Genomic DNA, 26,728 nt, shown 5'->3' with positions numbered 1-26,728 from the left:
CCCAATATGCAGTATGAATGATTGATTGTTTTTCTTTTCCTGTTACAAAGTTGGTTGGCATGGCATGCCACCCAGCGGGTAAAGTAAAGAAAGAAACTAAAAGCAAAGTAGTGCATGTGTTGTATCCGAGTAGTTGCATCAGATCAAAGGAAAGGGGAGATACATGGCACTCGCCGGGTTCGGGTGTGAGTAATGGTCGCCCAAACCCGTACCGTCTCAATATTTTTTTGCGTAAACCTATAATGTCTCAATATTTTTCGCTCAAACTTATACATGTACCCGCACGTTGGGTTTCAAGCTATTCTCATACCCGTACTCGGCAAGGTTCAGGTAATACCTCTGGTAGCAATATCCATCTCAATCATCTTACTCAATTCACACTTCACCGTGTATTTTTCAACATTTCCGCATAAACACAATATTTCAGCATGTATACTTTTTCAGCACATATATATATCATAATTTATTTTACGATTGAATAAAAACAATGATATTAATTTTCAGAAATGGATAGAAATAATTAAGCATGAATTAGATGGCACTAAACAATGCCCTATTACATTCAGAGATGATTAGCTTGTAATTGAATTTTTTAGAGCAACATTCACATCCATTTTTTCTTCTTTTTTCCATTACAAGACAAAAAGAGGACAGATTTTTGTTTTCAAGGTGCTTCTGGAACCCCTACTAATAAGATCAACAAAATGAGAGACAAAATCATGGATTCACAAAACAAAGGTCAACACATTTAAACAAGATCACACACATGGGTAGGGGAAGGGGATTTTGGGTGGAGGATAGCAGCTGCGATAGCCGGGTAAAGCGACTAGGTGTTTTTTTCTCTCTTTAGTGGATGACATATGGGACATGCTAGCTATTTTTCTCAAACTGCTGCCCTAATAAGATATTTTACCCGCAGTTGAGGTCATAATAGGTACGCAGTGGCATCGATCGGTCGTCCAAAGTAAGCTTCCTTGAGCCTTTTTCTTCCCTGATCTGATCTGTTATACAACTAGTCCTACGTACGTAGGAAGAGACAGAGGGAATATATTCTATTCTACTCGACCGTGGGTAAGGTTGCATGCATGCATGCAAATGCAAATGCAAAAGGTGGCTACCAGCTATACAATTAGTACTACTTTTCTAGTACTTGTATCAGTTGGGGAGTTGTATGATTAGTAGGTGTCCAGCGCATGTATGAATACTGGAGCAGGAAATATATGGTTAGAGGTAGCATCTAGCTATAACCAGGCGCCTTAGACACCCCTCAAACGCCCTGGCCGATGGTCTGAAACAACTGGGGCACGTACCCGATGGTCTGAAGTTGCTCTCCTCCTCCGTCGGACCGGACCGATGATGCCGCATAGTGACGTAGCCCGGCTACTTAAGCTGACCGCCGGCACCAAACCCTGCCCGTCCAATCCTTCCCTCTCGTTCGTTCGGCACGAGTGAGTTTTGTCTAGATATATGGGGTGAAACATGAGGTAATCGGATGCATGTCACAGAGCATAAGTGTAACCGGTCAACGCCTGCGGACGCATTTGAGGGACCGGATTTGATGTCCGTGGCTGTAGATGCTCTTGGTAAGCGTGTGAAAGAAATGTGAAGAGGTGTATAGGGACATCCACACGTGAAGAAAGAAGAGAAGAGCTCCGCAAAAAAAAAAAAAAAAAGAAGAGAAGAGGGTGGGCCTGGGCTGGCAGGTGGTCACATGGGCGCCACGTGGAAGTGAGCCCCTCTGCTCTCTGCTCTGCTTTATTATTTTTGTTTTGTTTTGGGCATGTGCATGTGCAGATGGATCCATGGATGGAGACTGGAGCAGTCGCTGCTGCTTTAATAATACTCCCGCCCTCCCTCACTTGAAAAATTAAAGTGTTTTAGTTGAAACAAAGGTAGCGTAATATATAAATAATAAATTTGGTAACAAGAAAAGATTTTGTTCCTCCTCCTTCTTCTTCCTCCTCCTCCTCCTCCTCGAGACGGTGGCGAGGGAGGTCATCTCATCTGTAAGGAAGGAAGGAAGCAAGGAAGAAGGCGACCTCCCTTGCCAGCCCACTCATTCATCATTGGCCTATGCTACATACGACCGCACCGCATATATAACAGGAGAGCAGAGGAGAGGAGAGGAGGAAGCAAGGAAGAAGGCTTCCTCCTCAACGGTACCTCCCTCGCATTGTAGGAGTAGGTACGTTTCATCTTCATTCCACTTGTTTTCTTCTCTTGCTTTGCTTGTACGAATGGATTGTTTCCTCGCTCAACATCTTCACCTACCTACCTACAATCCTACCATGTTCCATCTCCAATCTAATCTAATCTAATCTAATCTAATCTAGTGCACATCAGGATTGTGATTGTGTGCTGATCCCCCTTAGTTTATTACTAGTATATACATTGGTTGCAGTACCTACAGTGTGCTCTACTCCTCATTCAGCAAAGCAGCATTCCTATTTTTCTTACACTAATAAGTTTCCTGGTGAACGAATCAAATGAATGAATTAGCACTGCCACCTGATTTTATACGTACCTCATCAGAACCTTGTTGTATCCGCTGTCACTTGATTTTATCCACCACCATGGATCGCTGCAGCTCATTCTTCATTTCTTCTCCTCTATCTGTATGCAAACTCTTTCTTTCTTTCTTTCTTTCTTTCTTTCACTTGCAACAAAACAAAACAAAACAAAACAAAACAATGCTCATTCTTGATTCACTCATGTATGCATCTCCTGATTTCATCCACATCGCCCTCACAGGCTGCTCTGTCTTTCTTCTCTTCTCTCCTATTGTCTTGTCTTGTATGCAAACTGCTCGCTCATGTATGTATCCTCTGCTCGCTCCTGTTTCGGTTCTAGTGCTCATTTTTGGCTTGATTCAACTTCATTTATGTAGAGGACAGGACATGAGATGAGAGCACCCATCATACTACCCGCTACCTAGGCACCACTACTCCACTAGTAGTATGCAAGCATGGCCAGCAACCACCACCTTGAGCCAACAACGCCAGCAGCAGCTGCTGCTCCTCCCAGCTTCTTCAGACCAAACTCAGCATCAGAAGCAGCAGGGCTCAGGGCGAGAGAGATCACGCTGCCCAATGGCGACGTCTACTCCGGCACGCTATCATCATCACATTCACAGCTGCAGGTGCCCGAGGGCACGGGCCGCTACGTCTGGGCCGGCGGCAGCTGCTGCGTGTACGAGGGCGGCTGGAGGAGAGGCGCGAGGCACGGCCACGGGAGGACGCTCTGGCCATCCGGCGCCGTCTACGAGGGCGACTACTCCGCCGGGTTCATGGACGGCCAGGGCACATACATCGCCGCCGGCCCCTGCACCACCAGCTCCTCCTCCTCCTCATCATCATCATCATCATCATCCTATACCTACAAGGGGCAGTGGAAGCTGGACCGCAAGCACGGCCACGGGCGCCAGACGTACCCCAACGGGGACGCATTCGAGGGCTCCTGGGTCCAGGGCCACATGGAGGGCCATGGCTGCAGGTACACCTGGGCCAACGGCAACACCTACGCCGGCACCATGAGGAACGGCACCATGTTCGGCAAAGGGGTGCTCACATGGAGCGCCACCGGCGACTCGTTTCAGGGGAACTGGCTCGACGGCGCCATGCACGGCTACGGGCTCTACACCTGGGAGGACGGCGGGAGCTACCTCGGGACGTGGACCAGGGGGTTCAAGGACGGAAAAGGCACCTTCTATCCTAAGAATTGCAGGGTTCCCGCGGCCCACCAGCTCTACATCGACGATCTCAGGAACAGGGGCGTGCTGCCTGATGACATGTCAACAAATGACACCTCCTCTTCTTCCCTCGATGCGAAGGCCGACACAGATCAAGAGCCTGCTGCTGCACCAGCAGGTGCTAAGATGTTGTCCCTGAGAAACCTGAGCTTCGAGCGGCCTCCGGTGAAGAAGCCGTCTCTGCAGAGGCGCTGGAGCATCGGAGTGGCCATCGACAAGATCATCGGCGTTCATGAGCCAACCGGTGCCGGTTCTGAAACACAAACACAAGGCCGTAGTGACGAAAACATGGCTGGTTGTTCTAGCCTCCCGATACTCGAAAGGGAGTACGCGCAGGGCGTTCTCATCAGCGAGGTCGTGCTGAACAGGAGCTGCCTCGACTCGTCCAAGAAACTGAGCCGTCGGCAGAGCAGGGCGGCCAAGGATGTCAAAAGGCCCGGGGAGATGATCATCAAAGGGCACAGGAGCTATGATCTGATGCTCTGCCTGCAGCTTGGAATCAGGTAATAATGCATATATATTTCAAGCCATCTGCATAATCTGAATTTTCAGCAGCTTAATTCCTTCTCTGCATTGTTAGTTCTATAGTTGTCCCATTGTACTTATATATGGAATGTTCTGATATCAGTTCATATATTGTCCATTGCCTCTATTTATTTAAACAGAGGATTGTGACATACATGTAGCAAGTTGCCAACATACCATACCCATATATATATATATATAAGAGCACCAAACTTGTTCATCTACTTTCATTCACCGAAGTAGCTCTGAATTTTCCGAGTCATGGAAAGATGGCCGCTTTTCATGCCCTCAAGTTAAAAGGTGCCACTATGCTATAGATAGATAGAAACTGGCAGCAAATTGTTCCTTTCTCCTTTTACCGACACCCAACAGAGTGTCTTGTTGAAAATACCTTACTAAGTTGTTTTCTCATGGTCGGTAAAAGGTCGTTATATATGTGATTGTACTACTCAGGTACACGGTTGGGAAGATTACGCCAATTCAGAGGCGTGAGGTGCAAGCCTCTGATTTCGGCCCCAAAGCTAGTTTCTGGATGAACTTCCCCACGAAAGGAACACGGCTTACCCCTGCGCACCGTGCCGTCGATTTTAAGTGGAAGGACTACTGTCCGGTGGTCTTCAGGTTTGTTCTGCTTCTGTCCCACTTCTACTTTGAAGAGCAGTATACTTCAGGTTAGTCGAACCAAGTATGTACTCTCCTATCGATACGCACAGCCCTACACGTAGCATGACAAGTAAGAATAGAAACATAATTATATCATGAAGGAACTTGGAAAGTTCAACAGCTTAATTAGGTATATTAAGCTGCTGCAGTCTCCCTGAATCTTTTCTTCTATGATACTATTGATTCCTTATAAACTCTGAATCTGTTACCCTGTTTACGACTTCAGGTACTGTTTTGTTTTTTCTGAGAAATACTCAATACTGTCTTCTAGTACTTTAGAACATAATAACAGGACTGATTTCTGGTTAGTGTATGATATTGCAGAAATTTGAGGGAGATGTTCAAGCTTGATACAGCCGATTACATGATTTCCATTTCTGGAAGTGACGCACTTCGGGAGCTGTCGTCTCCTGGAAAGAGTGGAAGTATGTTTTTCTTATCGCAAGACGACCGCTTCATGATCAAGACTCTTCGCAAATCTGAAGTGCAGGTTTCTGCTGTTTCTATTCAATGATGATTTTATGATAAGCAGTGCAACTATTCATGCTAACTGACAATAATATGTGTTGGTAACTTGATAAGAATCTCATGTTTTCAATTATCTGGCCTAACACTAAGAAAATGCTGTCCATATTGAATCAAAGCTGTCCCTAAGTTCATTTGTTTATGTGCAACTTTGGTTTTTCCTGACATGATATTTTCTTGCAGGTTCTTTTGCGTATGCTTCGAGACTATTACCGCCATGTCCATACTTATGATAACACACTCGTGACTAAATTCTTTGGCCTCCACCGGGTGAAACCTTCCAGTGGCCAAAAGGTAGTGACAGTAGACTGTTGTTGCTCAATTAAAAGGGTTACAGATAATTCTATTGTGAAAAGCTTCAGCCATGAAAAAGGATATATTATTTGTCATATCTGATAATTCTATTTTAGTTGATATTTAACTGTTGGTTTTATTGTTTGAATCTGCAGTTCAGATTTGTAGTGATGGGCAACATGTTCTGCACACAACTTAGAATCCATCGAAGATTCGATCTGAAAGGTTCATCCTTAGGCAGATCTACCGACAAGGTTAAAATCGACGAGAACACGACGCTCAAAGACCTGGATCTCAACTACTCATTCTATCTCGAGCCTTCTTGGCGGGATGCTTTGCTTAAGTAAGCATCTTCTCTCTGACCTGAAAAAAAGCAGCTTATCCTCATGACAGCGAGTTTTCCGTGTGACAGTCCATTATGTTCTCTTGCTATTATTATGTGTAGGCAGATTGAGATCGACAGCGAATTTCTCAAGAATCAGGGCATAATGGACTACAGCCTGCTTCTCGGTTTCCACTACCGGGCTCGCCAAAGCCTTGTAAGAGGAGGGTCGTTGCCTGAAACCATCTTGCAAGACAACAAACTAGCCGTTCTTTCGGAGCAAGGTTGTAAGCATGAAAAAGTAGTATCTCCATTCCTTTGAGTAATAAGTTGTCCAATGAACCCATTTGGAATGCCAAATTTTTGCTTGTTTGATGACGACGGTGATGCAGATGCCATGGAGGATGATTCCGCCTATAACTACCGTGAAGGGCTGGTTCTGGTGCAGCGAGGCAGCAACCAAGATGGTAGAGTTGCTGTCGGCCCTCACATAAGGGGGAGCCGCCTGCGGTCGTCGTCCGCTTGTTACGAGGAAGTGGATCTCCTGCTTCCAGGCACAGCAAGGTTGATCAATCAATTTATTCTGTTACTGTTTGTCAATCCTCATTTGCTTCCAATGCTAACCTATGATCTGAGATTAACTGAAGAATTTGTTGTCAAACTGGACAGGCTTCAGATCCAGCTAGGAGTGAACATGCCAGCGAGAGCAGAGAAACAAGAGAAACAAGAGGAAGATGGCGGCAAACCGCTCCGTCAGGTGTACGACGTGGTGCTCTACATCGGGATCATCGACATCCTGCAGGAGTACAGCATGAGGAAGAAGGTGGAGCACGCCTACAAGTCCGTCAAGTATAACCCCCAGTCGATATCCGTGGTCGAGCCCCGGTTCTACTCGGAGCGCTTCCTCAACTTCATCCGCACCGTCTTCCCGGAAAACTCACCAAACCAATAAATTCATTCATTCATCTTTCCTTCCTTCTCCCCAGCAGGAAAAAATGTAACAGAAAGGTCCAAGGAAATGTGCTCTGCTTGCTATATTGCTGTTCACAATATAACAGAAAGTTTGAGATGAATAAGGAAATGTCCCCAGCAAGAAAAGATGTAACAGAAAGATCAAAAGGAAATGTGTTGTGCTTGCTACATTGCTGTTCATGTGTGTGGTTTGAGATGGTTGGAAGCGAAAGCAGTGTGTGTATTTTGTCAAAAAGCAGCATTGACAAAACTAGTCATCAGCAGTGAGTGGTGAGTGCTCCATTATGCTTATGCATGGATGTGGTTTGGGTTTTCTGCCATGTTGAGATGACCAACCACCCCACTATACTACTACACATCACATATAGATATGACACGTGTCTGTTACCCAAACCCATCCATACATCTGTCATCTGCTATTGGCTTATCTACTGGCTCCTTTTTGTTGTGATGAACAGGAGCTTAGCTAGTGGTGTTAATTAGGTGAGATGATGACATGAACCGATGATTGATATCTCATATCAATTGTACGTGTCAAATGCCAATGGAAGTCACCACTCCCCGACTCGCCTATAAATTGTATCGACATCGATCCCAAGCCGAACACAACAGCAGAACATAGTCACAATGGCCACCACCAGCAAGCAGGCTCTGGCTCTCGCTGCTCTCCTGGTCCTGGTCACCGGCACCCACCTCATTGCCGCCGCAAGGGCCCCGGTCACTGTAACCGGCATTGGCGTTGGAGGAGGTGGCTACGGTGGTGGTGGAGGTGGAGGAGAAGGCGGTGGAAGCGGCGGTCATGGTTATGGCTACGGTTCAGGCTATGGTGCTGGATATGGCTCTGGAGGCGGCATCGGTGGTGGTGGTGGCGGTGGCCATGGCGGCGGTGGTGGTGGAGGAAGTGGTGGCATGGGCTCAGGGTACGGCTCCGGTTACGGCAGTGGTTATGGCTCGGGTTACGGTGCTGGCGGTCAAGGTGGTGGGGGAGGTAGTGGAGGAGGAGGCGGTGGTGGATCCGGCTATGGCAGTGGAGGTGGCTATGGGTCTGGGTATGGAGAAGGCTATGGTTCAGGAGGTGGCATGAACGGTGGCGGTGGAGGAGGCGGCGGTGGAGGGGGAGGTGGTGGTGGCGGCGGCAGTGGTGGTTTTGGGCATGGAAGCGGCGGAGGCTATGGTTATGGCAGTGGAGGTGGCTATGGCGGCGAGCATGGCCACTGAGCATCATATATAGCAGTTATTACCACTGTTTATAAACAGAAATTTAAAGACGGTAACAGAGAGGAATAAACATGGTTGGTGACTACGCCATCCTGAGATGCATGTTAATGATTGTTGCCATCATACTGTATTGATAAGTAAGATGAAATAAAGCTTATTCGGTTTGAACTCTGCTTTCTACTTTTCTATCATGCATTGCATACTACTACCAGTCTACCACTACATACATACACCAGAGAGCTTTTTCCGCATACAAGATGCATGAAAGATGACGAGCATACCATCCATGTGTACGTAGGTTACACGCCATCTCCAAACCTCATCCAACTTCACCTATTCTCCATCCAGAAAGATGCATCCATCCATCATCTCAACCAGCTGAAATCATCTACAAGATCCTCGGCATCACGGATTGCTTCTCATGTCCAAGCGGTCACACTTTCCTGTGACCAATTTTACAAACATCCAGTAAAGAGATTTCACAACTGAATCATCGACGGGCAAAGATTTCAAAAGCATATGTAGAGTACCTGTCGCATGCCCCAGCTATTAAGTCAAAGACACCCCTGGCTGAAATCTTAATCCACACACCACTAACCTGCGCACAGGAAGGCATTTTGGACAATCAGACAAAAATATACAATGATATATCTTGACAGCAAGAGGAAAGCTACATGCTCAGAAGGAACACTAGACTCTTCCCAGGTTCTCACTGTAACTTAGTATAGTAATGCACAGGCATGATACAAATGGCACAAACTCTACCAAAATCGTGTGTATCTTTTGAGTAAACCATCTATGCCGTACCACCTCCCAGCACTACCAAGTCCAAACAGGAGCGCATCCGCCATTGCAGTAGTAAAAGACTGTTTAACAAAATTGTTATCAGGTGAGTGACCTCATGGGTGTATTAAGATGAAGAAATTCAAAAGAAAAAAAGTTGGAATTGGTGAAACAGATCATATCAGTACTCTTCCACAATTCATACCCAAAAACTAAATAAAAGGATGGTTTCACAACTGAACCACACCACTGGTTAAATGCACTCAGCATATGGACAACAAGTACCAACTTGCAAACTAAAATAAATACAAAAGCGCCCAGGTTGAGAGTGACCACAGTAGCAACTGAAATGCTTTACTGGACATACCAGTTACTCATTGCCATATACAGTTATGGACATCATAAGAAGCCTTCAATCCCATTGATTGTGCTCCGTATATAGCTTCCCATTGCCATATACGACTTCTCATTCGGTCATTCCCATTGATTGTGCTCCAAAGAGAGAGCCTTCAAGTAGACATTGATTTCTACAAGGCCTTTCAAGTAGTCATTGGTTTCTACAAGGCCTGCAGATGAAGAATGCAGATTAGTGAACTCAGCTGATCTTGGGCCTAAGAGCGCATTGTTGGAGAAAGTGGCGACACAATTAAAAAATACAGAATACAATAAACCTTTACACAAAGGAAAGAAAGAAACATAGCAGGGTAAAGAGGTAACTGCATATCAGTTTATAATTTATTTTAGACGTATTGTGCTAACATCTTACCTGGCTGTGCTGGCTGTCAGTTGACGCCTGAGAAGCGTGACAGGGGACAAAGCCTAGTTCCTGAGAAGGTAACTGCAGGAGTAAAATTTTAATGATTATTACACTGGCCAGAAACATATGTAAAGTGTTTAATCCAAAGTGGTCTTAATACCAGAGTGAACCCCAGACTTGCGCCAGGATGCATCCCTTGATAGTTGATTGTCCCCATAGAGTTTGAGAAGTCAGTCCCCTGGATCAAAGAGGAGTAGGTAAATATTTCATACAACATGACCAAAAATATCACAAATATTCTAGGGAGGCACTTCAGAGATCATAAATTCATACCATGTAAGGTATATAGGTTGGAGTTTGGCTACCCATTTTGGACATGTTAGGAGGAGCCTCCAAGCCCTGCGTGTTGCAAATGTTAGAATACTGGTTGCACTAAGAGGCACTAACATTCACAGTATGAGATGAAATAAACGCAAAAGGCTGGAAACTGAGATTCTTAGGCCTGGTACACCTAATTTTCATCAAGTACTTGACTATAAATTTATGATGTACAGTTGCTCTGCTGAGAATCTTGTATTTCTTAGAGAATCCTAGGACAGCAGAGAACTTCATATAATACGATGCATTCGGCCAATAAATGTAATACATGATGGATCCCAATTAGGCAATTAGTTTAATTAACATAACATAAGGCATACATTTCAAATTTGCATGGTTAAAATGGATACAGATACCTCAACCTCAATGAAGAAAATAGCAAGATTACCTGAAACATAGCATTTGCAGACTGGGCAGAACCATCTACCAAACCATACTGCACTACTGCAGGTTCTTCTGAGTGCACTTTCTGCTTCTTTGTCGGACCGTTTTCAATGCAATTTCTCTGACGGTTTTTGTTTTTCTGGACTTTCTTCTTTACTACTGTTTTTGCTGCTGCCCTGCTTGATATGTCCAGAACATTTTCTGATTCAGTGCCATTCGTGATGGAAGACAAGGCCATCTTAAGATTCTGAACATCAGGCTGTAGTGTCACAGGTGCGCTGCTAATGCTGGTTTGTTTCTGCAGGATTTGCTCAACCTTGTCGCCAAGTTCTCCCCAGAGTTGGTCTAGTACTCTGCTGGACTCCTCACATTCTGATGCACGGCCAACAAGCCTGACATACTTTGGGCACAAGTGCTGGTAGCGATTAGAAGAAATCTCCAATGATTCCTCTGCTTGAACGGCTTGCCCAGGAACAGGAACCTCCGGTGAAGAGGAGGTCAAACGCCTTGCATGTTTGGTCCAGCGCTTGATGATGTATCTCTCTGGTATATACTTTATGTCCATAACATCTAGAATCTTGAGAGCATGGCTGCACAAGAAGCCAATCATCTCAAACTTGCCGCACGAGCATGCGACAGTCTGCTCCGTAGGGTTCCCATAAACCGTGTACCGCCGGTCCTCCTTCTCCACAAGCGAGACGACATACTCCCGACACGGGCCGCTTTCATCACGGCTCACGATGTAAGCTGACTGGAACTCCTCGTATTCCTCTTGGAAAAGCTGAAAGATCACGCTGGTATAGACCTCGGAAGCCTGTGTCAGAACAGGAGCTCTGATTTTGAGGTAGGGCATCATCAACCTTGAACCATATTCCATCTCCAACTCTCTGTGCCGCCTGTCGCCGATCACTTTCTGAAGATGCCTCAAAAACAGAGCAATGTCCACCTCTGCTCTCAGATGACTGCGCAACTCAGAATTCAGGCGCTCGTTCAACCGTGTGCCTTCCATCCCGGCCGAGAAGACCCCTTTCGCGTAGGGCCTAGCCCACTTGTGTTTCTCCTCAAACAACCTCTGCAACCACGGGTTGTCACGAAGCTCGTACTTGCTGATCATAGCATCCCATGCGGCGAGAAATCCCGACTCCTCGTCATACTCTCCGTCGACGCACGCCTTGAACTCCTCGATGAAACTGGCATCGCCTTTAGAAAGCTGACGTATGTTCCCCTTTGCAACATGCTTTATGTGCCACGCGCATATGGCATGAGCCGTCGTCGTGCCAGGCATCGCCAAGGACAGGGCCTCTGCTATCACCGTGTCCTGATGCGAAATGAAGGTCTTGGGTGCTCGCCCAGACATGGCTTGCAGGAACGTCTGGAACAGCCACCGGAACGACTCGCAGGTCTCGTCGTACATGAGCGCCAGCCCGAAGACAACGGGCTCGCCAAAGCTGTTGCAACCGACGAACGAGGCAAGGTGGCGGAGGCTGCTGCTGTTCCTGGACACGACGTTGAAGGCGACGGCATCGCCGAAGTGGGCGTAGTCGGCGACCATCTTGGCGTCGACCCAGAAGACGTTGGCCACCTTGTCCTCGACGTCGAGCTGCACGGCGTGGTGGAACCCCGGGTCGGCCAGCGACTGCCGCTGGAGGTGGTTCAGCAGGGCGGCCGCCTCCCCGTACTTGATCTCCCACTGCCGCCTGGTGCGCAGGGGCCCTTCTCCCTCGGCCCATGCCGCCCCCGCTGCTGCATCGTCGTCAATGAAATCCCGCGGCGGAACGACGGCGGCAGCGGCATCCGGCGGCGAGTGGAAGGGGCTGGGCGGGCCGCGGGGAGCGGCGAAGAGCGGGTGGTTGTGGCGCGGCTGGAAGGCGGAGACCTGGAACCTGCCGCCGGCCTTGGTGCGGCGGAGGGTGAGGTGCGCGTTGCAGCCGGTCCTGCCGTCCGGCGCGGGGATGGCGGCGGCGGCGGCACGGGAGAGCCTGGCCGCGGCGCGGGGGAGCTTAGCTGTGCCGGCGGTTGCGGTGGCGGTCTTGTGGTCCTTGAACCCCTCGCGGGAGCAGGCGAACTTGCAGGAGGTGACCTCGCCGGAGGTCTTGCTGCGGTTGGTGTAGCGGCGGCGGACGTTGAAGCCGAGCTTGAAGGCGTAGAGGCGGTAGAGGTCGTACGCCTGCAGCTCCGTCTCGAACTCCATGTCCATCCGCGGCGTGCAGTCCTCCGGCCGCGCCGAGGCGGCCGCGGCCGCAATGGCCGCGCTGGTGGAGGCGCCGCCGGAGGGCGGGCTTTGGTGGTCCTCCGCGGCGGTGCTGGTGGTCTGCGCGGGGGAGCTTCCGGAGAAGGCGGCCGAGGCATTTGGCGGCGGAGCGGTGGTGGCGGCGATTGGGGATTTAGGTTTTGGCGGGGAGGCGGCGTGAGTGGCTGGGGTCGGGCATGGTGCTGGTGCTGGTGCTGGGACGGAGGGGGGAAGAGGGTGATGCGGCGGAGGCGCGGGGGCCGGGAGGTGGCCGGAGTCGGCGGGGGAGCTCATCGCCGGCGAGGGAAAGGGGAACGGAGAGGACGGGCGGCGTGGTGCGGTCTGTGTGAAAGGGAAGAGAAAATACGCCTTCCCCCGAGGAAGACGTACTAAGCGATCTGCTTGTTTGCTGGTTGTAAGTGCATGTTTGCATTGAGCTTCTCATTCCCCTCCCCTCCCTCCCTCCCCCTCCTCTCGCGGTGATTCGTTGTTGCTGACCCTGTTTCACCTTAATTGTTATTTGAACAAAAATATCAAAAGTGACAACTCGTTCTGTAATAAGCTCGCGCGGTGAATAGGCACGTCAATATTGATCACCGTGGTGGTGGAGAGACTGTGTGGCAAGATTCAACAGCTGCATGCTTTATTGTTCTCTTGCCTCCTTGGATCCTAGCTTCCGGCGAGGTGGAGTTGTTTTGTAATTCAGATAGAGGATCCTTGACAGTGGCGGAGCTATGTTGAGGCCAAGGGAGCCATGCCCCCCCCCCCTCCCCAATCTTAGGATTCTTCGAAGAATTTTTTTTTGTAGCTACATAGATTGAAGAAAATACAGACTTTTACCCTTTCAAGAGTTCATATTTTTCCATTAGCCCCAGTCATCGCAAGCTAGCTCTGCCGATCCTTGACTTCTGTTGCGGTATACATGTTTATGTTGGAGAAGAAGCAACCAATGCCACAGATGATGCAGGGTCCTGAGCTTCATTGGTGGGGTATCTGGAAGCAGTGGCGGAGTTGGAAGCAGGTTACGCGTGCTATGTTGAGTGATAAACTTCTATGATTTTGTATACTTTGTATGAAGGGATTACAAGGGAAGTTGTTATTAGGCCTGGGGCTATAGGTTATATCCCTAGCTGCCCTAGGCCTGTCTTTGTCACTGTCTGGAAGGGCTACGACACTAATAGGTTGTCGGCTTTCTCTGACGAGCCATCGTTCTTTTTGTTGGACTTGTGAGTGCCAAAGGGGACGCGGTGTTGTTATAGGGTGGAGTCCCATGGCTTGCCGTGGTGGTCTCGTTGTACCAAGCGGTCTTGTGCCTGAAGCCAATAAGATTTGTTCTGCACGGGAGCAATTTCGACCCAATGGCGCCTACAAGATTTGTATTGCTTGAGAGCAGTTTGGACCCAAATTGTTTCTTTTTTTTCCTCTTGGAACTTTTAGGAACTGGTGTGTTATTTCCTATTTTCTTAGGGTCTTGTTTACAAGATGTACTACCTCACAACTTTTGATTTAATGCCATTTTAGTTTTAATTTCCCCGTTAAAAAAAGTTTATTTTCCAGTTTCCCACTCTTGTTCATGAAAAACTGTTTGCATCCCATATTCGCATGCGTTTTTCAAAAATACCCAAGAAATAGGAAATACTCTTTGTTCAGGAAAAAAATGTTTGCATTTCATACTCTTGTTCATGTGTTTTATTATTTCCTACTTAATTTTATTTTCTTTTTTGCAACCGAAGAGGGGGAGCAACTAGTTAACGAGCGCTCCTTCGCGAGCCTCGCAACGATCAGTGCCACTTGGCGCGCTCTCAGTCGCCCACCATGTGCCGCGCTCTGGGCGCTCCCTCCGGATTTTTTTAATTTTTCCGCACACATTTTTGGCATTTTAAACGGGTTTTTTCGACATTTTGGTTTTCTATCGGTCTTCCTTAGCTTTTGGGTCAAAAAAAATTTTGCGCGAAAAAAACGTGTTTTTTTTCTTTCACGAGAGTTGCGGTTTTGCTTCCGCGAAAGGTAAGGTTGTGTTTTTGCGGGAGTCACGCCTTTCGGAAACAAAAAAAATGCGTTTTTTGTTTTTTTTTCCTTCCGCGAGAGACACAGTTTTGCTTCCACGAGGGTCACGGCCGTGCCTTTCGGGAATGAAAAAAAAGCGTTTTCTGTTTTTTCCTTCCGCGAGAGACACGATTTTGCTTTCACGAGAGTCACGGCCGTGCATTTCGGGAACGAAAAAAAACACATTTTCTGTTTTTTCCTTCCGCGTGAGGCACGGTTTTGCAAAGATTCGTGCAACCACAAACGGAAGATGCAAACGCCCACACGTGTGAGCGTTAGTATTTCCGAAAGAGAAAACTTCCAGGTTGCGACAAGTGGCAGCGGGCCACTTGTCGCAATCTGGGAAGGTGGGAGTGCTCTTTGCAACGAGTACTCCTCAACTAGTGATTTCGCCGAAGAGGAGCCTTGGCGCAGCGCTAAAGTTGTTACCTTGTGACCATGGATTCGAGTACTCGGCCCTTTTTTTTTGCAACACAGTAATAATTCAATAACACAGCATGTTACGAGTAAAGTTGAAGAATTTTGTGGTGTAGAACAACAACAAACATGTTGCTAGTTGGACCTATGAAATTCTGGCGTGGGAAACATTTTTTTAAAAAGATAGCTGAACTAATTTGCGGATCGACCTGGTTCCGCAAGCTCAACTCACACATTCTTTAAACCATTCAGCTTCAGGAATACTTACTGCACCATGCATGCACTGTTTGGTTAACTACTTAACTGGACATATTAAACAGTAAATAATGTTTGTTCTTCACAAATAATTTTACTGCACCATGTATGCAAGACTAGCAAGAGATATTTCAAACTTATTTACCAAAACATGCATGAAAAACAACTTTATGTTAGTCAGTTTAATTTTTTGTTACAGACGAAATGGTAGGCTTATATTAGCACCACTAGCAATTATTTCAGTCCGGGAGCCAATGTTCTGTAATTTATTTACCTACTTTCTTGACAAGAAACTCCTACAGAGAGTACAGAAAGAAAAAACCTTTCATAGTGAATGCAAGTAGATTTCGATGAACACATCATACGTACTTCTAGTTCTAGATACACCCATCTTCATCTATTTTGATGACAAGTATTTCCGGACGGAGGGAGTAATATATTATATGAAATTGCAGTTAGTTCTTGCAAAAGAAATTGTCCCAGCGCACCCAGCAAACCACTAGGGCCATCACCGACTTATGGTTGGAAACTACTTCCATACTTTTTTTCTTTCCCCAGTTCGCATCTCTTTTTCCTTTTTCTATTTTTCTGTCCTTTTTCATTTTTATTTATTTCTTTTTTTGAAATGCGCGATTGTAAACCGATGAACTTTTTCTTCATAATCAAGGAACGTTTTAAAAACTCAAAAATCCATGAATTTATTTTCAAATCCGATGACCTTTTCTCAAGTTTAATGAACATTTAAAATTGGTTGATCTTGTTTTTCAATTTTGATGAACTTTTTTTCAAGTTCGATGATTTTTTTTCAATTTTTTTGAAATTTATCTTAAATTCGATGAACTTTTTCAAATTCAATTAACTTTTTTCAAAAATTGATGAACAAAATCGATGATTTTTTTCAAATTCTATGATTTTTTTTTCAAATTGGATGATTTGTTTTCAAATTCAATGAACTGTTTTTAAAATTCAATGGACTTTTTTCAAATTTGATGATCTTTTTTTCAAATTCAATGAACTGTTTTTAAAATTCAATGAACTTTTTCCAAATTCACAAACTATTCCATTTTTCTGAAGTTTTCTTTTCAATTCATGGTTCATGTGAATGCGTTTTCATATTTATGGTTTCTTTAGTCAAATAATTTATAGTGCGTATATAATACTAGTACTATATGTTTAATGTTTGTACTGGATGAAAGGTCAAAGTGCTCAGTTTTCCGCAAGTAATCAACAAACCAAACATGGTTCAGTGGTTAACTCGTGTGGGCGTCTAGTGTGGCGTCGGGAGTTCAAGTCTCACGTCTCCTTGATTTTAACCTACAACGCTCAATAGGAGGGAGGGAGGGCTGCCGCACCCTGTGTCTTGGCGCCTCCCTCCCCCTGCTACACCTCTTCCTCCTCCCGCAGTAGCTTGGCGAAGCCCTGTCGGAGTCCTGCTGCATCCACCACACGCCGTTGTGCTGCTAGATCTTCATCAACCTCTCCTTTCCCCTTGCTGGATCAAGACGGAGGAGACGTCACGCTGACCGTACGTGTTTTGAACGCGGAGGTGCCGTCCGTTCGGCGCTAGGATCTCCGGTGATAGGATCACGACGAGAACGACTACCTCAACCCCGTTCTCTTGAACGCTTCCGCACGCGATCTACAAGTGGTATGTAGATGCATCTCTCTCCTATCACTCGTTGCTTAGATGAACTCATAGATGGATCTTGGTGAAACCGTAGGAAATTTTTTAATTTTCTGCAACGTTCCCCAACAGTGCTTTGTAAAGCAAGCCCCAAGAATTTATCTAGAAAGGTCAGAAGTAGTTAGGCCAACTCCACCCACCGACCCCATCCTGTCCGGCCCCGTCCGTTTGGGGTAAAAGGGACAAACCGGGCGGCCCAGCACGCAGGAGCAAACGAACATTTGTCCATTTTGTGTCCGCTTTCGACCCATCCCCGACCCAAGTTTGCGCCGATTTTGGGGTGAAACGGACAGCGCGCGGACAGGCGGGACGTGCGCGCTTGTCCGCCCCTGACCCGCCTGTTGGTGACAAAAAGCAACCCCCCCCCCCCCGCGGCCCCTTTGGCGCCATTTCCCGCCAAACCCTCCCACGTCCCGCCGTCCATGGCCGACGCCCAGCCGAACTCCGGCGGGCTGGCCGTCGACCCGCCCGGAATGGCCAAGAAGAAGAAGGGCAAGGCACCAAGGAAGCCGCGGTTGGAGTGCATGCCGGAGGAGATCGCCAAGTTGGACGTCGAATCGGCGAAGAGGAGGAGCCGAAGGGCGGTCGCCAAGGACAACATCGTCGCGGCCAAGTTCGCCGCCGACCGCGCTGCGATTGAGGCCGCGCGGCACAAGGCCGAGGTTGAGGAGAAGGATGCCATCATCAGCAAAGCGCACTCCCTCCTCTTGATGGGCATTTGTCGTCCGGCCGGTTTCTCTGGAGCGGCTGTCGGTCCGGCGAGCACAGGCTCGTCGGTCGCCCGGCCTTCGCACTGCCAGTCGCCGATGTTGTGGACCATGCCAATGTCGCCCGGCTTCCCCCCGCCAAGGCACGATAGGCAGACCCGTTTTTCGGGGTCGCCGGACATGACCGGGATCGCGCCGTCCACCCCGCGCCTGGCGGCCGTCATCAACCTCAACGTCACCCCTGGGTCCAGCAGCGGCGGCTGGCTGTCCGCCGAGATGCAAAGAAAGCAAGCACGACCGCCGTTTACAGGCACCATGCCCCCCCCCCCCGCGTCTTGTTCGATGGAATGCCAACACCAGCGGCACCGGTCGACGACCCCTACTGCAACCATTTCATGGAGGAAGTGATCTACGCGGGTGGGCATGTCCCTGTCTACGACCCCGAGGAGACCCAAAGTCAGGATGGCCGCGACCAGTTCACTGCCGATGAAGAGGCCGACGACCATGCTGACTACGACCATGGTGACTCGTGGCATGAGGACGATGACATCTATGTTGAAGGAGATGGTGATGAAGAAGAAGACAATGGCATGGATATTAGTGGCGAGCCATTGTTCATCGACGAGCTCACCCAAAGAGCGGAAGCACAAAAGAGGAGGAAGAGCATTCGCACGGGTTCATATACACAAGATGAGGACAAGTTGATTTGCCAATGTTGGATGGAGATTAGCCAAGATCCGAGGATGGGTGCGCAACAAAAGGGCCTAGTTTTTTGGACGAGAGTCCACACAACTTTCCATGAAAGGAAGATGTTTGAGCCCTACCAAATCACAAGCAACCGTGTCATCACCTTGATTCAAAAGAGGTGGTTGTTCATCCAACAAGAGTGCAACAAATATTGCGCCGCATTTGAGAGTGTTGAAGCACGGTCCATGAGTGGTCTTGATGCTGGGGACATGGTATGCTCTCCTCATCCTAGTCCTTTCCTTGCTACGGCCAAGTGACTTCGGCCTTGTACATGTTTTCATGTCCAATTCTTGTTTTTTTGACCTTGATGTCCAATTCTTGTTGATCTTGTGGTGTAGGCATTTCAATCTTTGGAAGAATTCAAGGCCCGACACAATGACAAGCCATTCACTCTTACGCATTGTTGGACAATCATCAACAATTGTCCTAAGTTCAAGGATCAATACCGTGAGCTTCAAAGGAAGAGAGGCAAGAAGACGGCCAAGTTCGCTGGAGGTGGAGATGGCGAGGCGTTGAAGAGGCCGAGGGGCAAGACCAACTCCAAGATGGATGACATACGTGATGCCTCATCCATGGCCTTGCATGAGACGTTGCATGGTATGATGTCTCAAAAGGATGTGAGGGATGAGAAGAAGCGGCAAAGTAAGGACGAGCAAATGAAGCAATACCTAGAGCTTCAAAGGAAGAAGCTTGAGATGGAGGAGGCGGCCAAGAGATGGAAGATCGACATGGAGGAGGCGGCGCGACAAAGGCAGCTCAACATCGAGGCCGAGAACGTCAAGGCCAAGCAGAGGCAGCTCGACATCGAGGCCACCAATGCCACAACCAAAGCGAAGGAGGTCGCCCTTGCGATCATGAGCGTGGACTTGACCAAGATGGGTGACACGACGGGGAGCTGGTTCGAGGCCAGGCAGAAGGAGATGTTCGACGCCGACGACCTGAACTAGGTCGTCCGATCGGCCGTCGCCGTTCTTTTTTGGAGGCTGGCATGGGTGCCGCCCGCTGGACCGCTGGCTGTGTGCCGACGAGAACCTGATTCATTTTTAAGGTTGGCTGTGTTGCCGGCCGCTGGCTGTGTTGCTGGCCGCTGGCTGTGTTGCCGGCGAACAAAACTATTCTTTTTAGAGGCCGGCTGTGTTGCTGGCCGCTGGCCGTGTTGCCGGCGAGGACGTGTAGGTCGCTGGCTTTGTTGCCGGGCGTGAACTAGGGCCGCTGGCATGAACTAGGCTGGCCGCTGGTATTTGAAACGTTGTTGTTTGAAAATGAAGGCGGGCATGATGGGGTAAAAGGATGAGGCCGCGCGCTGGGCGCACGGCCACCACATCCCAGGATAGGCCCGGACACGACCCCATGGCGCTACCCAAACGGACAGAATCCGGACAAAAAGCACGTCCATTTGGGGTCGCGCGGTGGAGTTGGCCTTACAAATTTACAACAAATCCAGCTATTGGAAGAAAATATTTTTAGAGGAATAATTGCACCATAGCACTCAACATCTGATAGTATTTTAAATAGTAATTAGTCATCGATAAGACATCTAGATAAACTATGTTAGCAATGAAACATACCAGATAAAAACATAATAATATTGATTTTACGTCAAAACGATATCCTAGAAGGACCATAAAATATTTCTGCCTGAACAATGCTCTTACAGCTCAATTCCATCCGCCCTAAAAGAATGTGTGATCTCAACTTTTCCAGATCGAATCAGCATAGGGATGAGACACGAAACAAAATAGCGAGTTTCTTATCTTAGATAAGTGGGACTTGTTGTGGTATAGAATGCATGTTTCGACCAACAGAACGGCTATGAAAATTTGACCTGTATGGTGGAAACTTCGAAAATTGTTGTTGCTTGCTATGGAGCCCTGGAGCCGTAAAATATGTATGATGCATCAGAGAGCCATTGGGGAGGTTGTGGCGGCTTCAACATCTTGCACTGGTTGATTCAATAAGATGCAGTTTGCTGGTTCCGTAATCATATCGGAGGAGACGGCGGCCAGATTTTCGGTTGGATCGAAACAGAGCGAGGACCCCTCTTGCGTACATCAAAGCTTGTTGGAGACAACGCTCAGTTTTTTCTTGGAGGGAAACAAAGAGAGAGAAGAAAGGGAGGATGACTCCTCATGTATACGTCAAATCTAGGCGCTGAGATTTTTTAGGAAAACAAAGAGAAACCAAGGGGAGGAGGACTCGTAATGACAGTTCTTTTCAAAGAAAAGAATGGAAACACATGGGAGAAGTCACGTACGTGGGATATGACTCCACTTGGGTACGTCAAAGGTGGGCGCTCAGTTTTTTTACGCAAGAAAACTAAATTAGGTCTGAAGCATTATAAGTTGGACCCACCAAATCAATGGCCTCTATTTTTTAATTTTTTTTGGACCCACCAAATCAATGGCCTATATTTTTTAGTTTTCTCTAATTTACATGGGAAATTTCTAGGAAGTGCCTAATTAGTAGAAGTATAGATATAGATAGATAGATATAGATATAGATATAGATAGGTAAAGATATATATATAGATATAGATATAGATATAGATAGATATAGATATAGATATAGATATAGATATAGATATAGATATAGATAAAGATAGATAGATTAGATAGATATAGACAAGCACATGTACGTATGCATCATTTTTAAAATGCACTACATATGTATGCAATACTGTACCATCTATTAGATATTTAGATTTAGATATCATTGAGCAATTGAGTTTGTAAGTACAATCAGGGTTGATTTACTTTCACTATACTCTGCCGCCATTTTTGTCACAAGACTGACACGCTATATATATATATATATATATATATATATATATATATATATATATATATATTTGAGTTTTCTTAATAATTTGATTATCTCATGGCTCCACACAGAAGGGAACAACTGATGGAGCTCTCTCCCATTCAAACAGGTAGGGTGCAACAGCAGAGGCCTGTGGCATTCTGATTGGCTCAAGGAATCACTAATTAATTCAGTGGCAAGATATTATATACAATTGTAGAAATGCAGTAACAAAAAAGATAAATTCGGGCAGCATCAAGATTTCAGACACCTACTTCCTGGAGTAGCTATCGTAAGAAGGGGGCGAATCTCAAATCAGTGGCAGTTGTACTAATCGATGGCCATTTGCAGTTTTTATCATGGATATGAACTCATTTGTAATACACGGGATTCAAATCCAATTGCGTGGAATTATTATCGCTGGGTGTATTTCAATTTTAGAGATGAAGCGGTAGCCAATTACATATGTGGTGTTTCAAGCAGAAACAAAGTTAAAATGTACATAATTTCATCCCAATCGGTATTTGTAAACTGCCCTCGCAGAATAATAACATACTCCTTCCATTTGGAATTACTAAACTGCCCTCACGGAATAATAACATACTCCTTCCGTTTGGAATTACTTGTCACAAAAATGGATGTATCTACAACTAAAATACATCTAGATACATTCATTTTTTGGACGAGTAATTCCGAACGGAGGGAGTACGTGACTTGAAAAACTTAGGTATGTTAAGATTTACTGCAAATCTTGAAGATCTTTAACTGTATGCATCATCTAGAGCTATATCTTAGATCATCTCCAGTCGTTTGGCCCCCCAGCGCACCCGCAAATGTCGTTTGGCGTTTGCGCCGGCGGTTTTTTCGCCCTGGAGGCTATTGAGTTTCCAGCCGTGCCCCCAGGTTTCGGCCCCCAGACGCCCAAAAATTCGAACTTGTCTTTCCCGCTGCCAAAACACGCCACATGTTCGGCGATCATCATGGCATAGGTCGGCGATCAAACACACCCAAAAGTTTGGCGATCAAAAGAAAGGAATCGTAGACATGGAACGCATCAAACGGGAGGACCCTCTGCCGCGAGACTGGCCGAGCTCGTCGTCGGTGTCGGTGTGGGCGTAGCTTCAGGGCTCAGGCTCGGCATTGGCGTGGCTTCAGTGCTCAGGCTGGTCGTCGGCGTCGGCACGACTTCATTGCTTGAGCTGGGCGTCGGTGTTGGCGTCCTTGTGGGCGTAGGGGCGGTGGTCGCCGCCGGTTCGGGCATCTGGTTCACGATGACGCCGCGCTTCGCCAGGTACCACACCTTCACTTGCTCGTCCATCGTCGACATGTCTGCCGCCATCAAGAACGCCAGGTCGGTGTTTCTCTTCTTCGCGGCGACGTTGGTCCTGAGAAGGTCGAGCTTGACGTCCTACTTCGTCATCAACGCCGACCACCTGGAGTCGGATTTCTCCTCCCTCTTCGCGGTGCTATTCTTGGCGTCGGCGATGCACTGCTCAATCGATGAATGCAGCCGTTCGGCAGTGCCGCGTCCCTAGGCACCTTGGCTCTTTTGTTGCCATGAGGGCGCCCTTCTGCCGCCGCCGGGGCAGGTGCGTCCGGCTTGTAGGTCTCCTTGGCCTTGGCGAGAGCGAGCTTGCACTCCATCCACTTCTCGCACAATTCAATCCTAGAGAACACATGAACGAATTTGAACTCTTGGTCGATTGTCCTGGCGAAACATGTTGAACATCCGAACCATCTACACAACCAAAGAACAAGTGCCGGCGAAGTACACTGAAAGAACTAAGCCGGCGACTGGCCATACCCGACCCTCGACGTTAGCGTCGCTTTTTGGGCGAGCCGCGACCTCCTCTAGGATCCCATGCCACTTGTTCAAGGCCGCCTGGATGGTCGCCCACTGGTTCGGCATGGCCTTCTCGTTGTGATCCATGTGGATGTTGGCGAAGTCGGGCTCGACCAACTTGCACTCGTTGAACACTGACTTGATATTTCTCTAGTACGTGTTGGCGTTCTGATTCGAGCCGGTGATTGGGTCAATGCTGACAGTCTTCCATGCTTCAACGAGGCACTCGTCTTCCTTGGACGTCCACTTGATGCGAGGCTCGCCCGGCCTGGCGTTGGCCGCCCGCTTCTTCTTTCTCCCTTTCAGCGTCGGCTACGGCTCCGTCTTCGCCTGTTCTTCCTCCTCCACGTCCTCCTCGGCATCGTCGAGCTCATCGTCCATGTCGATGGGGTTGTCCATTGTTTCATATTGCACGCGGAACCTGGGGCACAAAGCAGCGGCAACCGAGCCGCTCGTGATGATCTCGTCCATGTTGGTGTCGGTGTTGCTGAACTGTGGCACCGAGCCGTGTGCGAAGGGTAGGGCGCCACGGTGCAGAGGCGGCGAGTAGTTGTACTGGCTGTTGAGGCCGGCGGTGAATGCGGGGGAGGGAGTGCGCGGTTGGGGTTGAAGCCGGAGGGGGAGGCACGCGGCGGCGAGCCATGCAGGAAGGTGATGTTGGGGTTGAAGCCGCCATGCGCGTCGCCGTCGGAGTAGCCAGATGAGGGTGCGTACCCCATAGTGGTGGCGAGAAGTTGCCTGACGATGCGATGCTCTTCTAGCTCCCCCACGTGGCTTGTGGTAGTGGTCGGCCGGAAGGTTCATCATCCCCTCACGAGATGCCACCTCTCCCTGCTCCGCCGCCGCCGCCATGTCCCTGGCCCTCTTGGTGACAAGCCTGTTCCGCCGATCGGTGGTGACCGCCTCCCGGCGCTCAATGTCCGCCTTCCACTCAACGTTCGACAAGCCCGGTGGCCTTGCCATCGGCGCCCTCGACTTCCTTTGCTTTGGCTGGGTGGTATCAGTGGCTCGGCGAGGGGGCGCATACTTCTTCGGCGGCATGGCGGCCGGATCTGATGAGGAGAATGGCGGGAGCGGCGGGGGAGAAGGGGGGAAGCACTGGGGAATGGAGGGAAAAGGGAGGGAAACGGCGGGATAGGCATGTTTGTCGTCGACAGCGCGGGCCCACGTGCCTTTTCGCTTCAGCCTGTGCCCCCAAGCGCCCCCCGGTGTGCTGGGTTCGCCTTGGATTCGCCAGTTGTCATTTCGGCCCAAACCAGCGATAAACAACGATCTGGTAGCACGACTAGGCCGATTTTTTGCCGTCGGCGCTAAAAAAGGCGTCTTGGGGGGGGGGGGGGGTAGTGCAGATGTTCTTAGAGAAACAAAGTTGGAACTGGGTACATCACAATCCGGCCCACAGGTGGGATATTTGGTCGGGCTCCCAGCAGGATGGGCCCCGCCACAATCCCTGGTCAGCAGAGAGATGAGGCGCACTACTGGTAGCCACTCTACCATGTCCAATTCATTGTAAATACTAGGGGGTGCGACCTACTTGAGTCCATTTGAGCCAGGGTTTTTCTCGTTTTCTTTTCTTTCTTTTTCTCCATTTTCCCATTCTTTTTTGCATTTTGCTTCTCCATTTTTTGTTTTTCTTATGTTGTTTTCATTTTCACTATGTGAAAAGTATTTTTTAATAAGTGATGAACATTTTGTGTGTACACGTTCAACATTGTCCGAACGCTTATTCAACATTTTTTAAATGCTTGATCGACATGTTAATACTTATTTTGACATTATTTAAATACTCGTTCAGCATTTTTCAAATACATGTTCACCATTGTTATATACATGATCAACATTTTGAAAATATTTGTTCAACATTTTTTCAAATACTTGTTGAACATTGTTCAAATACCCATTCAACATTTTTCAAATACTTTTTCAATATTTTTATATACATGATCAACATTTTTTCAAAGACTTTTTCAACATTTTTCAAATACTTGTTCAACATTTTTCAAATACTTCTTCATTTTTTTAAAATATTTGTTCAACATTTTTCAACTACTTGTTTAACTTTTTTTCAAATAATATTTTTTATATGTAACAAATATCTGAAAGTATAAACAAAATAAAAAAAGAAAGCAAAAAATGAAAACAAAAAGTATGAAAAAAAAGAAACTGAGAACAGGCTGGTGTTTCCCGCGTACGCCGGCCCAACTGGCGTTCCCTTCACGCTCCTGTCTCGCTTAACGCGAGAATAGTGGTGCCTTGAAACCAAGGGGTTTGCACTCCTCAAGCAGACCCCTGTTGTGGCATAGGCTACCGTCACGCGTCACCCGATACTTTATGTGGATATGATTTTAGATAATTTATGACCTTGCTGTCAGCTTGTGCTTCTGATTCATCTCTTTTATGGCTATCATAAATTTTGCTCGTTTTAGATGCATCATGGTGTATTGGTATTTATACCTGTTAAAATCTGTTGTTTTGTGTTAAAAGAGTGTGTCCAGTTTATTTATTTGTTTTTCGTTATTGTTGAAGAAGGCTATATATGATCCTGCTGATTATGTGATTATCTTGCTGGTACGAGTTTGACTACGAGTGGCACTGGCATTTCAATGCATCGGAAGAATCTTATTCTCATCAATCAAGGCAACTGGACATTTAAACATTTTGCCAGACCAATGATATCTGATCACTTACATACACCGAGTTAGCATGTAAAATTGTCGCATGGATTTAATTTTCATTCTTTGACTATCCACTTTTGCAAGATACACTTGCTGAAATCTTTGCTATGTAAACTCACAATTTTGTCTCAACCCATATTCCATCAAACCGGATAAATAGGGGATGGCACGAATAAGTTTTTCCAATGCATTTGTTATTTAAGAATGTACTACTATGTACCGGCACACATCTTAAACCGCATGGCATACGGGTCAGCAACCTAAAAATAGAGAAAGATTGGAAAATACTACAACATGACAAGTAGACCGGGCCTATATCGCCTGTTGCATGCCTCAAACTGACGGTGTAGAGCATGTCACTCCCTTGGACACCGCCACAAACATTCGACCAAACATATTAGAATTAAATTACTAGCACACATTTAAAAGTGTAAGTAACAGTTTATTAGCACACATTTAAAATAGTGTATGTGGTAGATGGCAATCCCTCTTGGTCGCTCCATGCATGCCCAAACTTCTTTTCCAAAGACAATGCACGCCCAAACATATAATGGAAAAATTATAATTAAACAAAGTAGTCATTTTATATAGGTTTAAACGATGCATGATGCACACCTGCCAGTATTTTAAAACACATGCATATATCGCCAGGTAAACCCCGGCGGATAGTGCATATACAAGCCAATACAAATATACACAATCGAAAAACTAGCACAAGAGAGGCATGCCTGCATGCAAACTCTCTAGAGGCCACAG

At 47.3% G+C, this 26,728-nt stretch overlaps 2 protein-coding genes across 6 annotated transcripts; one reads left to right on the top strand and one right to left on the bottom strand.

Moving 5' to 3' along the window:
* Positions 1-1,936: 1,936 nt before the first annotated feature.
* LOC123156265 (phosphatidylinositol 4-phosphate 5-kinase 9) lies at positions 1,937-7,217 on the top strand. The gene is made up of 9 exons (XM_044574409.1): positions 1,937-2,185; positions 2,888-4,251; positions 4,727-4,894; positions 5,261-5,426; positions 5,645-5,755; positions 5,911-6,098; positions 6,201-6,361; positions 6,470-6,641; positions 6,747-7,217. The coding sequence occupies exons 2-9, from the start codon at positions 2,966-2,968 to the stop codon at positions 7,027-7,029; spliced, it is 2,535 nt and encodes an 844-aa protein (XP_044430344.1). The 5' UTR covers positions 1,937-2,185; positions 2,888-2,965; the 3' UTR covers positions 7,030-7,217.
* LOC123156263 (protein FAR1-RELATED SEQUENCE 12) lies at positions 4,765-13,222 on the bottom strand. Of its 5 annotated transcripts, none has more exons than XM_044574406.1 (9): positions 10,574-13,222; positions 10,141-10,206; positions 9,968-10,045; positions 9,817-9,888; positions 9,418-9,616; positions 9,033-9,133; positions 8,798-8,865; positions 8,549-8,710; positions 4,765-4,988 (listed from the first exon to the last, which is right to left on the bottom strand). In XM_044574406.1, the coding sequence occupies exons 1-5, from the start codon at positions 13,091-13,093 to the stop codon at positions 9,608-9,610; spliced, it is 2,745 nt and encodes a 914-aa protein (XP_044430341.1). In that variant the 5' UTR covers positions 13,094-13,222; the 3' UTR covers positions 4,765-4,988; positions 8,549-8,710; positions 8,798-8,865; positions 9,033-9,133; positions 9,418-9,607. The 5 variants fall into 5 exon arrangements, with proteins under 5 accessions (XP_044430341.1, XP_044430342.1, XP_044430339.1 ...); XM_044574407.1 differs by lacking the exon at positions 4,765-4,988 and adding an exon at positions 6,936-7,117; XM_044574404.1 differs by lacking the exon at positions 4,765-4,988 and having other exon boundaries at positions 8,376-8,710.
* Between the last annotated feature and the right edge of the window lie 13,506 nt (positions 13,223-26,728).

This window comes from Triticum aestivum, chromosome 7B, assembly GCF_018294505.1.
Source record: "Triticum aestivum cultivar Chinese Spring chromosome 7B, IWGSC CS RefSeq v2.1, whole genome shotgun sequence".
Taxonomy (NCBI): Eukaryota; Viridiplantae; Streptophyta; class Magnoliopsida; order Poales; family Poaceae; genus Triticum; species Triticum aestivum.
This window is presented reverse-complemented; position numbering and strand designations above follow the sequence as displayed.